Raw genomic sequence first — 15376 nt, 5'->3', positions numbered from 1 at the left:
CCAGGATGAGACTCTTTGCAATGGTGCTGTGATAGCACCACTGCCTTTAAAACACAGATGGAGGGAGGGACCCAGACTGAATGGTCAGCAATCTGCATTTGGTAATGTCAGTGGCCTTCCCTTCACTCTTCAGTTTCAAAGGATGAATTTCCCACCTTTAAAGAAAGCCCCAAAATTTCCAGCCATGGGGCACGGTTCTTTGACCACCAGGCAGAGCAAACCCAAGAATCACTCAGGTTACAGAGAGAGAGCACTCTGCCTAGTCTGGGGAAGGTGCTGATAGCCTGGGTCTCTGCTGAGACTTGTTTACTGGCTCACAGAACATGCCAATGTCTTTTCATATGGGCATGGCATGAGGGAGGATGGAGGGTAACTGGAAGGAAAGGGAAAGATTTTAGGATAGTGACACATCCCCATGCTCACGAGACACCCCTGCCAGATGTAAGGGGTATAAAATGCAAGATGTTCTGTTTCCTTCAGTAATTCTGTGCTGCTGCACTCTGAATGAGCTGGCATGACACATGTCCCCTGGGGATCCCATTCCCATTCCTGCAGTCTAACTTTCCCTGTCTAATGCTGAAGGAATGCCGGATCCAACCCAAAGGGTCAAGCACCTGGGATTCACTCCTATGTTTAACTTGTAGTCACTTAAGTCCTTAGGACTAAGAATCTTGCTGAATCAGGGCTAAAGTGACACAGACAGTATGTGACAGAACTGCAAATAGAACTAAAGGCTCCAGACTCCCTGCCCCAACCACAAAGTTGTCCCTCCTGCAGCTGAAAATAATACAAAAGAGAACACCGAGTATATACCAGACTAACCATACCAACCTGCCCATAATGCTGGGCAAAGGTCCACACACTTCTCTGCAGTACAAACATGCATTCACTTTGGTCTGAAGCAGATCAGAAGCTGGCTAAGAAAACTCAGTCGTATCTGATGCAAGCCTGAATGTCTATAATGTTTTTCAAGCACAGCCTCAGGTACATCGAAAATGATCAGGCATTTCTCAGTAATTGCAGTTTGCTTGCTGTGCTTTGAAGGAACATGTCTCTCCTCCCACACATCTGGTTCTCTGGTAAAGGACACATGTTTGAACAGAGAAAAGTTGGGTTTTTTTAAATGTGATTGAATGTGAAATGAAAAGAAGAACTCTCACCAGACTGCACAGCAATTAAAATCTACGAAAAGCTTCACAGTTGTGCAGCTACTTTAGTGTTTAGTCTTGCTCTGATCTACTACATTATTTTATTATGTCAACATGAAATGTCATGTCAAAAAGCAGAAATAAGACCTTAGGCCTTGTAAAGTACCCACAGAAATCACAAATACCTCATCTGTCTACCCGTTACTTCTGTCTGCACTGTGTTTTACATGTTACCAATCTCCTAGAGCCTCTGACAAGCAACCTGAATCTCAATTCCATTATGTGTTTTCTCTGTCAATTTAATATTGCTGATTTCATTGGTGTCATCTGTGACCCAACAGTGGTGAACAGGTAATGTAGAACCAGCCTTCAGTCATTAGAGAGGACTGCAAAACATTAGTTTTACCAGTGGCACCCTACTAGTAACAATACTACTTTGCTAGTAATAAGAGGATTTGTTAACCAGGAGAAGGTAACTGCATCTGGGAGCCACAGTATAGAAGCAGGACTGGGAATGCAGCCCTGTGAAAGCAAGACCACTTCCAAGTCCTGGGCTTGCAGTTGCTACACTGTGTGTAGCTACGTGACACCATTATGCCATGCATCCCTGAAAAGTTGCATGAGGAGACAAATGAAAAAGTAACTATTTCAAACAGGTTAAAACATTCATAAATTAATATATCTGCCAGCTAGGAAAAGGATGCTGAGGAGCATTCAGCTCTGTGGCATGGGCACAGCTCTTGTTACTAACTTCACATAAGTGGAAATGAAAATGAGTGAGGGCAGGAAACCCTTAGCTGACATGACTGAGACTAAAGGAGGCTTGCAGTGTGTTTAACAAATTTGAATTTCATACTGTAGCCAGAACAATGGGAAAGGACAGAAATTAAAATTAGTTTTCTCTTACCTTTGCCATCCTTTTTCAAAACTAGTTTCCTTTGCTCTTTTCTATCTTCTTTATGAATCACTCCTGCCTCACTCTTCACAGACTTTTTAACACAGCTAGGATCCTTGCTTGCATTTCCTCTCTCCTCCAGTCGGGGCTTTTTTGACAGCGTTGCTGGTGGTAATTTCTTCTTAGCTCCAACAGCTAAATGCCCACTCTTTGCTGTGTCTTGTTTACATTTGATGGGCTCAGGCTCAGCAACAGTTGGTGAGGCCTGGTAGGATTTTGACCCTTCTTGATTTCTTAGCCTTTCTGCATTGACTGGGAATGGATCATATGTGGTCAATGCTAGGGAGAATGGCTGAGTGCTGCTGCAGGGTGGTTGCTCTTGAAAATACTGGTTGTTCCCTGAATCAACTTGTGGCAAATTAACTAAAGCACTTACCACACTCTCTGGTGTCATGACTTCTTCATCTTTAGCATACTCAGTAGGCTTAATTGAATTATCAATCTCAGTTAGCTTGCTGGAAGAGATAAATTCAGGACAGGGCTGCTTAGTGCTAATATTCATCGGTGGCCTCTGAGCCTCGGAGCTAATTAAAGTGTGCAAAGGAAGCTTCATTTCAGCTTCATCTGGGTTATATTCAGTAGCTCTTTGACTCTCTTGTTCGTTTTCACACAAGACTGCTTCCCCCTTGTTTTCTTCAGGTACCCCATGAAACTGATCCTGCAATGCTTTGCAGAAAGTTTGCAGCATACTCAAATTTTCATCTACTTTGTCTGCGTTTTGTGTGGATTCATTTTTTACGTGATTTCCTGTGCCAGGACACCCCATTGCTGATAGACTGGTGAGAAGGCCCCCTGGCTGGCTTTCAGGTGTGAAGAATGGTAAAGTTTCCTTTACAGACAGTCGCTGGATATCTAACTGATTATTGGTATCTCTGTAATTCTCACCTGTTGTGCTGAGGTACTCATCTTGAGCCCCTCCAGGCAGCGGGGTACTAACTGATGGTACACTTCCAAAAGTGCACCTGTGATTTTTTGAAGAATCTGGATGTAACTCTTCGTCAGACTTGAAGCTGCATTCAACAAAAAGTACATGCTGTTGTGAAGTATTATGAGAGGAAACTGCAGGCTGACTCTCTGAAACATGACTAATCCCTGAGCCACAGGAAGTTTCAGCCCTTGATTCATCACCTATACAGATCTCTCTCTGTTCTTCTCCTGTTTCACATGGTTCATATCTCTGCACTTCTACATAAAGACCTCTTAAAAATGGATCCCCAGAAGAGGAAGAGAATGCCACTTCTTGTTTTTCTATTTCTGTCAGTTCATCTATATGTTGGGGTAGATTCTTCCATGTTAAGTTTTCAGGAGTCTCAATTAAATTAGGCAATTGCATTACATAACTGCATTTCTGTGTATTAGAAACAACTTGATAATCTTGACAGTCATTACTTTTTGAAAGATAACTGTCAGAATTTGTCTCATTTTGTGCCTTAGCATCTGAGTGATTTCCTTTATTTTGTAAATTATCTTCATAACCTCCACGTATGGTGTCAACAGAAGAGTGTTCTTCATGTGTAAACTGACTGATGTTTTCACTGGGAAAAACATATTTCTCTTCAGGGACACAAGCCAGTTCTTTTCTTGCTGGATAACAGTCTGCAAAATGACACCCACTGCCAGTTACAGGCTCATTTATGAAGGATTTGTTGTGCTCAGCACAAAGTAATTGTCCAAGTGTCCCATGTGACTTATCTGACATGGAAGCTGGGTTTTCTTTGTCACATGCTAAATTACCACTCTGTGCATTTCTTAATCTTTGAAGAGAATCTGCATCACATGTTTGGGTAGCACTATCCATGGTAAGCTTTCCTTCCCAAGCAACAGTCATTTGACTGGACCCATTACTGTCAGTTAATGTTTGATTTGGCTCCTGCTCCAAGTACTCCCCTGTATTTAAGATGATACTATTTGCTGAAACACAAATGGATGGTGTTTCAGTTTCAGTGCTAGAACCTAGACATACACCATCTGTTTCTACCACTTGTGCAAGACAAATGTTTCCTATGGATACACTGTTACATGCTTCATCTGCTTCAAGTAGGATATAGGAAATCCTGCAGTCATCTTTCTCTGTTCTTTGGCTACCAGCAGATTGTGGAATCAGTTCCTGCTCTTCTGTCACACTTACTGGCAAAGCATGACCAGAACAGGTCTCCTGTACAAAGGGCAGATCCGTGACTTTAATATCTGCTGGCCTAGCTTCTAAACTAGTGATCCCCCAGTTCTCGGATGGGATTTGATAGTCTGAGTCATCCTCATGAAGAAGTTTGCACAGCTTGTCATGCATTGCAGATGTATCAGCATCTCCTTTGCACCCAGGTTCTCCAGATTCCAAGGCTGACTTGGGATTAGCTTGAAACACAGATTCATCACATGGTACACTGCAGAGAGGATCTGTGTTGTTGCTGTCATGGGAATCAAAACTATATCCCTGCTCCCCCTCCCGTGGCTCATCACATAGCTTTGCAGATGAGAGGACAGCACATAAACATTCTTGTTTATCAGGAGCACAGTCTGTATCCCATAAAGGAAAAGGTGAAACATCATTCTTTGCTACATTGCTGTTACTAGCAGTATTAATTCCTTGTTCACAGACGACTTGCTGGTGACAACTTTCTCTCTTACCACAAGGAGCATGCTGTTGAGAATAGGTCTGTGAATTTGCATATTTTGCTTCTAATATCTTTTGGGTACAGAGCATTTCTGAGGCTGGATGGATGACTCCTGCACTCTCACAAGCCATGAAGTTGTTTTCCTTTTCCATGTCAGGCTCCGTACATAGCCTCTCACAATTCTGGGTAAAGACTTTGAGACTAGGACCTTGGTTCTATAAGGAAGAAAAAAGAGAAATGTAATTTAAAATTAGAACTGCTTCTTGACACAGGCCTGAACTAGAGTCCTGGCTTGGAATACACCAATTTTTTTTATTTTGTTTTGTTTTTTAAGTATTTGTCAACAGTCAAATTTCTTGATCTGGTAAGTTTCAGATCTGGATCCAAATGCTGGAAAGTATAAAAATTAATCAAGATGAAGAGCAATGACTGACATAGTCCAGCTAGATAAAAACAAATAAAATAAAATAAACCAAACCACAACAAAACAAACCAAAATGGTCATGTCTATGCTTTTGGCTACCAGTCAGAATGCCCCACCATACCTATTATTACACAATATAAACTGGTGATTTTGTGGAACTAAATTAGTATTTTGGGAGCTTTCACTCCCCTTTGCTTCCATGCTGGCCATTATCTTAAGTTTCACAAAAATGCTTTCTTAAAAACTGCAGAGTATGCATCCCAGCAGCTTGTATCACAGTTTTTAGTAAAAACTGTGGAACTGTTGCTAAGTATGATCAGTCAGTCTCTAGCTGCTGTTGGTATGAAACAGAAAATAGGTAGCTCTTATGACCTCTGGAAAGTGGGCTGATTATTTCAAGGACCCTGTTATCTATCTAATCTGTGTGTCTGTCCCTGCTGGCATCTGTCTGTCTCAAGCATTTATAGACATGCAGCACTGCAGTCTCGACACACATTTGGATGGCTGGGAAATTAATACAGTGGCAAAATAGGGCTTGTAATGGAGTGCCTTGCCCTGCATTTCACAGAAATATATCTAGAAGGGAATACCATTTGAAGCCTCATAGTAGCACATTTACTGATTTTAAATTTATATTTAACAGCGATATTTGCTCCTAGGGTATGTGGTAATCAGCTCCAAGTTATTTTTGTTTGAAAGCACTTATATCCAAATCCTTCAAACGTTTTTTGGGAAACCCTGCTGGCTTTAGCTTGACTGCCCCAGCAATGGAACACTACATCACAGCTGTCCATTACAGTCGGCAGCTCCTGGGACATGACACCCAACAGCAGACAGCTGCCAGCTCAACAATGAACAGGGCCCACAGCCCAATGAACAAACAGCTTCACTGTCCTGGGCAGTCCTTGCAGTTTTGGATACCCTGAAATCTAACAAAGCAGAGGTACTATGTGATGGACACAAATGCTTTTTGGGTGAAACCAGATTACCTGACTTCTTGGAAGTTCTGTGTCAGTTCCACTTCTCTCCTTTTTGTACAACGAAATCTAAAATTATCTAGAACTGATGTAAATTTCTCAGGAAGGTCAAACCAAGGACTTCTCAAATTTTACAAGAACAGATTTTTCTGACATGACTGAAAACAAAATAGTGGCAACATGATCAGTAAATCTAACCAGCACAAGAAAAAAAGCTCTAGAAATATACATACACCACATGCCACTGTTCCTGGGGTGTCAGTGTAAACATTAAGCATTTTGCTTATGCCCTGGAACCCCTCTGAACCTGCTAGTTCCAGCAGGACTCCACCAACATCACTGGCATTCAGCAGGCCTTAGACATGGTCTCTGCAATTCTGGAGTGACACCAGTTTCTTGTGCTGAGGGTGCTGACTGAACACTGAACAGAGAGCAGCTCTTGAATGACACGCTGCAAACTTGAAGCCTCCTGGCTCTCTGTACAGTATGAAATGTCATACAGCTGCCACAGTTGGCTTTTAGGACCTATTATTAATGAAGTTGCTTTGAAGCATTAGATAAATGAAGGAATTTCACCTGTGGCTAGACTATGAGGTCATGAAAGGAGTCAGGAGCTTCCCACCTTAACCATCTAACAGAAGGAGAAGTCACCCAGAACAGCAGTTGCTGCACAAGACTGCAAAGGTTGTTCCAGCTAAAGGCAACTTGGCACTAAGGGGAAGTGTAAATATTTGGGTAATTAGTGCTGTGGTTCTTGTGGCTGCTATGTACCTCTCAGCAGACCTGATTCACCACATGGAGAGGGAAAATGGAATGCCCTTCCAAAGTGGTCAGCTGGGGGTTTTCTACAAGTCCCTCACCTAGCAGAGCTGTCTCCAATGCTGAGCTCCAGCTCATACCACAGGGCACTTCTACATCAACCTGTGCAGCCAGAGATGATTCTTTCTTGCCTTTCTTAGGTTACATGGCAGACTGCTGAGAGGTTTCAGGCTTATGATATGGGAGCTGTGAGAAGCTGTCCACATTTTCCTTGTGCTATAAAAAGTAGTTTCCAGATGGGATACCTGTGTTGAACCCATTTTCAAGACCACATCATTTTGAATGTCATCTTCATTCATGTGTCTTTAAAACTGGGGGTTTGGTTTGTGCTCACCTCTATCTCTTCTTTGTACACTGATATTTTTTTCCTATTTAATTTTAATCTCATGTACAGTTTTGGTCATGGAGACACAAACGGCAGAAATATATACTGACTGCAGGTAGCAAGAGTCTAGCTGGTCAATCTGAAATTTGGCAGCAGCACTTACAGTAACAGAGCAGCTGCTCTTTGCTGAGAGGGTTCTGGGATTTAAATTATTGTACTGCACTTAGAAAAAAATTTAAAAATCCCTCTTGCACCCCATGGTAATGCATACCATCAGGGAAGTCTCAGCAGGTTGATTTCAATAGAGCGTATTCCCCATCATAAGATATTCCCCATCATTAGTTCTGCTAGTAAGATTATTTATGATTTAATTTTATTTATATACCTTGAGTATTTATTCTGTGAAGTAAAAAGTATGATCAAGTTCTCCCACTTATGAAACCTGGTGTGGCATCACCTCAGTCTGTACAACCATATCAATTTCCCCCATTGATTTCCTACCAACAGCATAAAATATGCAAATACATGAAGAGTACCACTTTAGAGTTTTGGGGGGTTTTACATGTTTTTTTACATTTAAACTGGGATATCCTACTCTTTCATTGTTTTATTTGGAAAAAGCAAAGCTCCATCCACCTTTGAAACATGAACTCTCTGAATTACGTTCCCCTCCTTGTTATTATTCATAGCAATCTTCTCTGGATTTGTTTTAGATTTCCAGCACCAAAGTGGATGACAATTTTATTCTTTGAGTATAAACTGAAAATAAGTTAAAACATTCTCTGCTCAGAATAGGCTTTTGAGAAGGTTTCTGAGTTGAAAGAAACATTGCTTTGATGAGACCTGTGCAATAGCCTACATATCAGATTTCCCTATCCAGCTGTCCAGGGTCCCATTGGTGCCTCTTACTATTATCAGTCTCACTCTATAATTAGAACAGCTTATGGTTTATTTGGGCCTTTTTCAAAACCAGATTTCCTTCCCAGCCGTAGCTGTCATTCAGAAGTACACGAATAGAATCTTTCAAAGAAATTTAAATTTCAGATTATTTTATGACAAACAAGAGTTAACATGCATTCAAATCAGTAGAGAAGCTCTTTCTATTAAAGGATAAACACTTTACTTACCCTGGGTGAGATGTTTCCATTTGGCATCTGATTCTGCTCAGAGAGGCCCCAGGTCCTTTTCCTTTCCCAATCAGAGTCTTTATCTACCCCTTCTGTATGACACAAACCAGCCTGCTCTTGCAAGCTTTCTGGCTCCTCAGGGATTTGTGTTGAAATGCCACCTTCCTGACTGGGACACAGAGCAGTGGATTTCCTAACCTCTGCTGCAGTCTGAAAAGACTGTCCTATACTGCTTACATATCTGCAAAGTTCTTTAGGGTTTAACAACTTTAAAAGGTTTCTTCTTAGGCTTTCTGTTAAGGTACAGACAGCATGCTTTACATTTTCCTCTGGCAGACTTCTTGCCTCCTCCTCTAGCAGCAATGAGCTTTCACCCAGCGCGTCCTTGTCCACACTGCTTTCTGACATTGTCTCTGAAGCCTGATTTGTGGAAGAAGCACCTATGCCACCAGCAGAAGAGTCCACCTTGTCAGGTACATAATCCTTGTTCTTTGATTCATCACTTGAGAAACCTGCAGCTGAGTGGACACTTCCATTGTTTTCTTTTTCAGTTCCAGGATGGTCATTTCCAATGGCTGTAGATGCAACAGGCACTTTACACTTCTCTTTGTCTTTCAGACTGGCACTTTTATCTCGGTGGTGTCCAACAGTGAGAGTCATCTCTGCCTGCACAGTTGACTGGCTGTACATAGAGGGGTCTCTCCTTACATTTACTCCTTCAAATTTTGAGTGATCACTACAGAAGCCAATGGTGGTATCCATAGGCGTAGTGTTATCTGACACTTGGAACAGACAAGGCGTTTCACTGAGGAAGTAAGCATACCCATCACAATCCTTACTCAGTTTTAAATCATCTTCATCATCATTTTCTAATAAACATTCTAACTTCTTTTTCCAGATTTCATTTTCAAGCTCTGTCAGTACATCTGAACATTCAAAATACTCCAGGTCATCATCAGAAAAGTCATCGCTTACACTTGGAATTTCCTCTGCATAAACATCCAGAATAGTGGCAGAATTTTCAGAATCATCTTTTACAAGATAATTGTTATTTATTGTGGGAGTATCTGCCTGCTCACTGAACAGGGTATCCGTGGCTGGGGGTCTCCAGAGCCCAGTCTTTTTACATGCCTGGACATCTGCCAGAGACTGACCAGATTCAGAGTCTTCCGTGCTAAGGCAACAGTTGTCCTTGTGTGAAGTGATCACATTTGTGGGGTGGGAATGCACCTGTCTGCTGCAGCATTTCTCTGCTTCTCCAGCAGTGACACCGACCACACTGTTAAAAGGAATTAAGTCATCACCATTCTCCGAGAAATCCCTCAGGCAGGAAACATTTTCCTGCGTTTTAAATACAGTTTTTACATCCATGTTATCTGGCAAGTGTCTGTGGGATTTCTCAAATGGGGACACTACCTCTGCTTCTCTGAGCTTCTCAAGCAGCAAACCACTGCTCACTGAAGAGTCAGAATCTGCTGAAATCATCAGGGGGCCACCCTCACAGCTCTAAGTCTAAATGTTTCTCCTTCCACTCATTTTACCCTGAAGTCTCCCACATTGTCATTTAAGCCAACAATTAATTCCATGGAAGCTTTGAGGTTTGTATCTAATATCAGATCTACAAACGTTGAACAGCAGGTCATTCTAGCTGTCACTGTTTCCAGGTACTGTTAATGAAGTGCGGATCTTGCTCTGTGCACCTGAAAATCAAAGAAACCTAAAGTTTAAAATTACTTCTAAAATGGGCACGTGTATTTTCTAAAAGGTGGTCAATTGACAAATAGTTGCAAGCACTTTCAAACAAAAAGACATCTTTTGTTAAAAATCAAGATCAAACAATAAAGCAGTAACTGTAACCCAGCTATCTATGCAACCACATTTAATGGCAGGACCTTGTAACTGGAGTAATGTCTGCTAGGAAAACAAATTCTTAGATACATCTGCACATACATGTAACAGTACAGAAGAGGCTTTAGCACACATCATTTAGACATTACTAAATGCCAACAGCAATCTTTAGACAACATAGATTTTCACAGCTGCATTGACTTCTACAGGTACCAGGCACCTGCTACTTGGGCAGTCACATTGGCAAAAGAGTAGGCTGTTCCTTTAATAAGTATCACAGGGGCATGAATTTCAAAATCTGTTTGTAGAAATACCTGGAGCAATCAGCTGAGTTAGATTTTACTGGCTCTTTCTGTTCAGATAAATCTATAGGATTTTGAGCTGATGTTTGTAATTTCTGTGATGAGAGAATAATGAAAGGAGGCTGGCTGGCTTCAGCTTCCTGTTTGTACTGACTCCTACTTTCAAAAAAGTGTGCAGGAACAAAATGGTGTGGCAATGCAGAATTTACCTAAAAATAAAGTGAAACACACCAAAAGGCTTCCATTAGCTGACTCTAAATAAGTATGGAATTCTCTCTCTCTTCTTGTAAAAAAACAAACAAAAAAAACCCACAAAAAAAAAAAAAAAAAACACCACAGACAAAACCTCAAAACTTGTTTCCTAAGCATTCCCAGATTTTTGAATATTAGATACTCGAGATGTACACTCATCACAGCATGACTCTTCCACTATTGAGGGATCCATTCATCAGGGAAAACAGTGTAGCAGAAGTGAATCTCAAGCAAACTTGATCTCATGAAGAATGCCAGACTAAAAGTTCTGAAAAACAGTGACCTATTTTTATTCACAGATCTGGTTAAACATGAAGAACAAGAGGAAAAACTTTCTTGCCATTCTGCTAATCTGAAGACATTTAAAGACACCTCTATTCATTCTGCTTTTCCTTTCTCTCTGCTTCTCCCATTGTGACCTTTTTTAGCTCGTGTCTCTCTCCTGGCTGCAAGATCACCAGCCAGAAGCAGCCCTGCACAGCAACCTTTCCTGATGCCCTTTTGAGCAGTCATTGGACTTGTCAGCACCCAGCTTTGTGTCACAGTCCACTGCAGACACCGATCAAAGTCAGTCAGCACGAAAATATGCAGGAGCTACATTAGAGCTTAATGGCTAAATAGCAAGGGGCTTGCATGGCTTGCTTGGAATCTGCCTCTCATGGAAAGAGCAGAAAGCGGCTTGGTGCATTTTCATTTCCTTTGGGCAAACCCCATCACAGACACCTTTCCACAGAGTTACCTGGAAGGCAGAAGCAGGAAGAGAAGGTGGTTAGCTGGAAGGTTACTAGAAGGGACAGCATTAGGTTTTGTGACAATCAGTTTGACTAGAAGCACACAAATAAGTGCAAACAACAGCAGATGGGGCACCCAGAGCAGCACCCTCCCCCAGCACAGAACATCTGTGTGTGTTCCTGTGCATGCTGAGCACACCTGCACAGCCTCTCTGGTTACACTTGGACCACGAAGCTGTGGTAGCCTTGCCGAGAGGAGAGGAGAGGAGAGGAGAGGAGAGGAGAGGAGAGGAGAGGAGAGGAGAGGAGAGGAGAGGAGAGGAGAGGAGAGCTGATATAAGGAAGAAATTGTTTATGCTGAGGGTGGTGAGAAACCAGACCAGGTTGGCTAGAGAGGTGGTGGGATGCCCTATCCCTGGGAACCTTCCAGGTCAGTGTGGACAGTGCTCTGAGCAGACTGATCTAGTTGCAAATAGTCCCTGCTCACTGCAGGGAGGGATGGTACTAGGTGTCCTTTAGGTCCCTTCCAGCCCAAACCATTCTATGACTATGCACGCAGGGGGTAAAGGGCAGGAAACTAGTGTGCAGGCTTCCTCAGGCTACCATCATCGAGCCTGAGGGGCAGTCTAGTTCAAAACCCAACATAATAGTGGCTTCTATGCAAAAGAGGACAAAAGAGAACAATTAGTGCAAACTGCAGTGGTTTTAAATAATGTTGACACCTGTCACCTGGCCCAGGGCCAATACTCTATGCTTGCTTCATGCAGGCCTTTGAAGTACAATCTAGACCTTGCCTGCAACAAAAGCTTGAAGAAAAAAAGGAATTGGATCCCATTATTTTCAGCCTTTCAGATCTCTGTTCATGTTTTCCTTTCCATTTCAACTCTAAGGAATATAAATATTTAACAGGAAAAAAAATGGAGCAGTTGAGATTAATCTTTTCCTCACCCATTTTATTACAGTGCCATGGAATTACCCCCCAGCATTCACCCATCTCCTCTTAAATATGTATTTGCCAAATGTTCCCTGTTGCATTTTCTCAAATCTGCTTTCATCTCTGCTTTTCAGAAGACCAGATGCCTCCCTCCCCTTTTGTGGAGGGTATAAGTTATTTTAAAAGCATGGTAATTTTCCCAGCTGAAATGAGCCTTGGCAACATTTTTTTTTAAATGCAGATTGCTTCATGAATACTCTTTACTAAACCAATTGCACTACACAGTTATCATTATCTTAGTTCAGCTGCATTTTGACATCAAGGAGAAAAGAGCTGTCAAATTTCTCAATATGAAAATTAGATTAGATTACATTCTGTCAGATCCAACAATGGAATTTAAAGCAAAATAATGTTCCATAAGGAAAACTGCAATAAACGGTGGTTTTCCACACAAGATAAAGAGATATTATTTTTTTTTTAATCCAGGGAGAAAGTAGAAGATACTAGATAAAACTGTAATTTCAGTTAATGAATTTAGATAGAAACTGGAAAGAGAACTGTTAGTATAACACCATATCAGTTCCTCAAGAAAACTTGTGACAGAAGATGCTTAATGAAATTCACTGAGAAAAGATGAATGGGAGAAGATGATGGTTCATCATCAGCTATTGACTACTCAGCTGAAAATAAACTCAGTTCCTAATTAACTGGGTTTTGAACACTTGGTGAAAAGAAGACAAGAGGGAGCATTTAAATGTACAAGGGTCTCCTGGCTGTTTGTCTCATCTCTTGCTCTTGATGCTACTTGCTCAGTCAGGTACAAGCAAATGACAGGAGCACAGTGAAGCAGAGCCACACAGGAAAAATTAGCACCACCAGGTTTTAGCAGGTAATGGTAAGAAAGATGCCTACTCTGGTTTTCCAGTGATCTGTAAACATATTTTCCATCTCTTACTGATCAGACTGTTGGGGAGTTTTCCTGGTACCTTATATAAATAAAAAGCCAGCTTAACCCCTTCTGCAGCTGGGCCTTCTTGCCCTCCATAACAGATCATTCCTCAGTCACAAATAACTGCTGCTGAGCAGATAAAATTTGAATTTCCTCTTCACTACCCCTGTCCATGTTGGCCAATCCTTTGGCCTTCCTCCACCCATATCTTAGGTCTGTCTTCAAATCCTATGAAGAAATGCCACCAGGGTCCAATGCTGCCTAAACTCAATGACCTCGGAACTATGGATAAGGGAAAACAAATCAGGAAACAGTAACCTGAGAACTATGGCTGGTAGGAGTTAGGAGAAATTGATTAAAAACTCGAATAGTCAGATGAACAAGGCAGCAATAGGCAGCAAAGACATTTGTAGATGGTTCATCAAAATCCATTTATGGCAGGAAGTAATCAATGTGTTCACAAAAAAGAATCTGTTTCAAATAACATTATGCAAAAAGATGGCTGGAAAAAAGCATCAAAATGGCTAAAACAGTCACTTAGCAGGTGCTTTTGGAACCAAAGCCACTTCTAAATGATTTCAGAAGGAATGGTGGACTTAATCCTAATGTCAGCAAAGAAATTTTTTAAGTGACAAAAATATACAGATTTGATTAACCTTGAAAAGTGGACATTCATTTTCCTCTCATTCATCATATTTTTTTCTACTTTATTTGGTTATAACCTAATCTTTTTAGTTATAAAAATGGAAATCTTATCTGTAAGCAATTTTACATTCACAGAAGTTACTACATAAGTTTCTACAGAAAACTTATGCATTTTAGTCCAGGAGAGAATTCATGTCCTTTAGAGTCAGTGGAAAAGAATTCCCCCCCTACCTCTCTGAAGTTTTTATTCTCATTTACTACCTATTCATCATGTAATCTCTGTTCTTCGTACAGAGCCCACACCCTTACTCAATGGGATTTACTCCTATCTTTGGGATGCACTTGCTCCTACCTCCCTTCCACAGGACCTCTCACACCCTACCCATGTGTTGTCTCCCTCCTTATCAGCACCACTCCAGCACTCTGGGCCAGGGATCATTCTGTCACTCCTGTGCTGCCTGGCACAACGCTCACACGATCTATGCCTAAACCTTGTGCAGTACTGCAGCACAACCACTATCTGTGAACACACCTTGATGACCAAAGCATTGTCTGGGTAGGTTAAAAGCTCCACATCAGTGCACAAACACCCCTGTGCAGATGTAGGTGTTCTGCAAATGACCCAGTTTACACCCACTGCAGTGCAAAGGAGTGGGCAAGAACCACATGCATGAGCCCACACGAAGAGTTATCTCAGCTTAACACACAGGTGGAATTAAACCGATAATATCCCGTCTCCCCCCGTGTTTCACATTTAGAAACACCCTTCCATCAACTGATGCTTTTGTCTCTTTACCCCATGTTGATATGGGTTCTGGATACCCCAAAACAGAGAAAAATGGGTAGCTACATAAATCATGTGGGTTTGCAATAGCCTGAGATCACACAGACCATGTCTCCAGTAATTTATCTGCCACTGTCCACACTCACAGGGCCACACAAAATCTGGCAGATGCTTGTTGCTCAGCGGATCAAGGGTGAACTTCCACAGAATTTTTGCACACATACCTACATGCAGAAAGCACAACCTTTCTCCTTTCTATGAATGTGTCTCTGAGGAAGATGTGGATGCATACAGTACACCCACTATTTTAACACTTCTTCATCAGGCTGCTCTCATTTAGAAAGTCAGTGCTGTATTTGCTTCTGTGCTTCACTGCTCCCAGAGACTTGGTCTGAGACAACAAACTCCTCACTTGCCAGCAGTTCCCTACTAACACCTCCATCTCACAGGCCAGACTATTGGATCTGGATTTCTCCTTTTGAAAAACTATTATTACCCCCTAGACTACCCGGCTAAATTTTAGAGCTATCAACAGCTACTTCTC

At 41.7% G+C, this 15376-nt stretch overlaps 1 protein-coding gene across 5 annotated transcripts in view; it reads right to left on the bottom strand.

Annotated features, from left to right (window-relative positions):
* LOC139790132 (alpha-protein kinase 2-like) overlaps positions 1-15376 on the bottom strand; it is a 103386-nt gene that overhangs the window by 54265 nt on the left and 33745 nt on the right. For 4 of the 5 annotated variants that reach the window (XR_011723410.1, XM_071731531.1, XM_071731532.1 and 1 more), the window contains 2 exons: positions 8388-10087; positions 2056-4930 (listed from right to left, as the gene is read on the bottom strand). Coding sequence is in view for 4 of the 5 variants with exons in the window: in XM_071731531.1 (XP_071587632.1) it covers positions 2056-4930; positions 8388-9872 (4360 nt within the window). In the remaining variant the exon portion in view is untranslated. Of the gene's footprint in view, positions 1-866; positions 1077-2055; positions 4931-8387; positions 10088-15376 lie in introns of those variants that run through there. The other variant, XM_071731533.1, reaches the window with a different exon arrangement.

The sequence above is a fragment of the Heliangelus exortis genome, chromosome Z, assembly GCF_036169615.1.
Source record: "Heliangelus exortis chromosome Z, bHelExo1.hap1, whole genome shotgun sequence".
In the NCBI taxonomy this organism is placed as follows: domain Eukaryota; kingdom Metazoa; phylum Chordata; class Aves; order Apodiformes; family Trochilidae; genus Heliangelus; species Heliangelus exortis.
The sequence above is the reverse complement of the archived record's forward strand: the minus strand, read 5'-3'. Positions and strand labels throughout refer to the sequence as shown.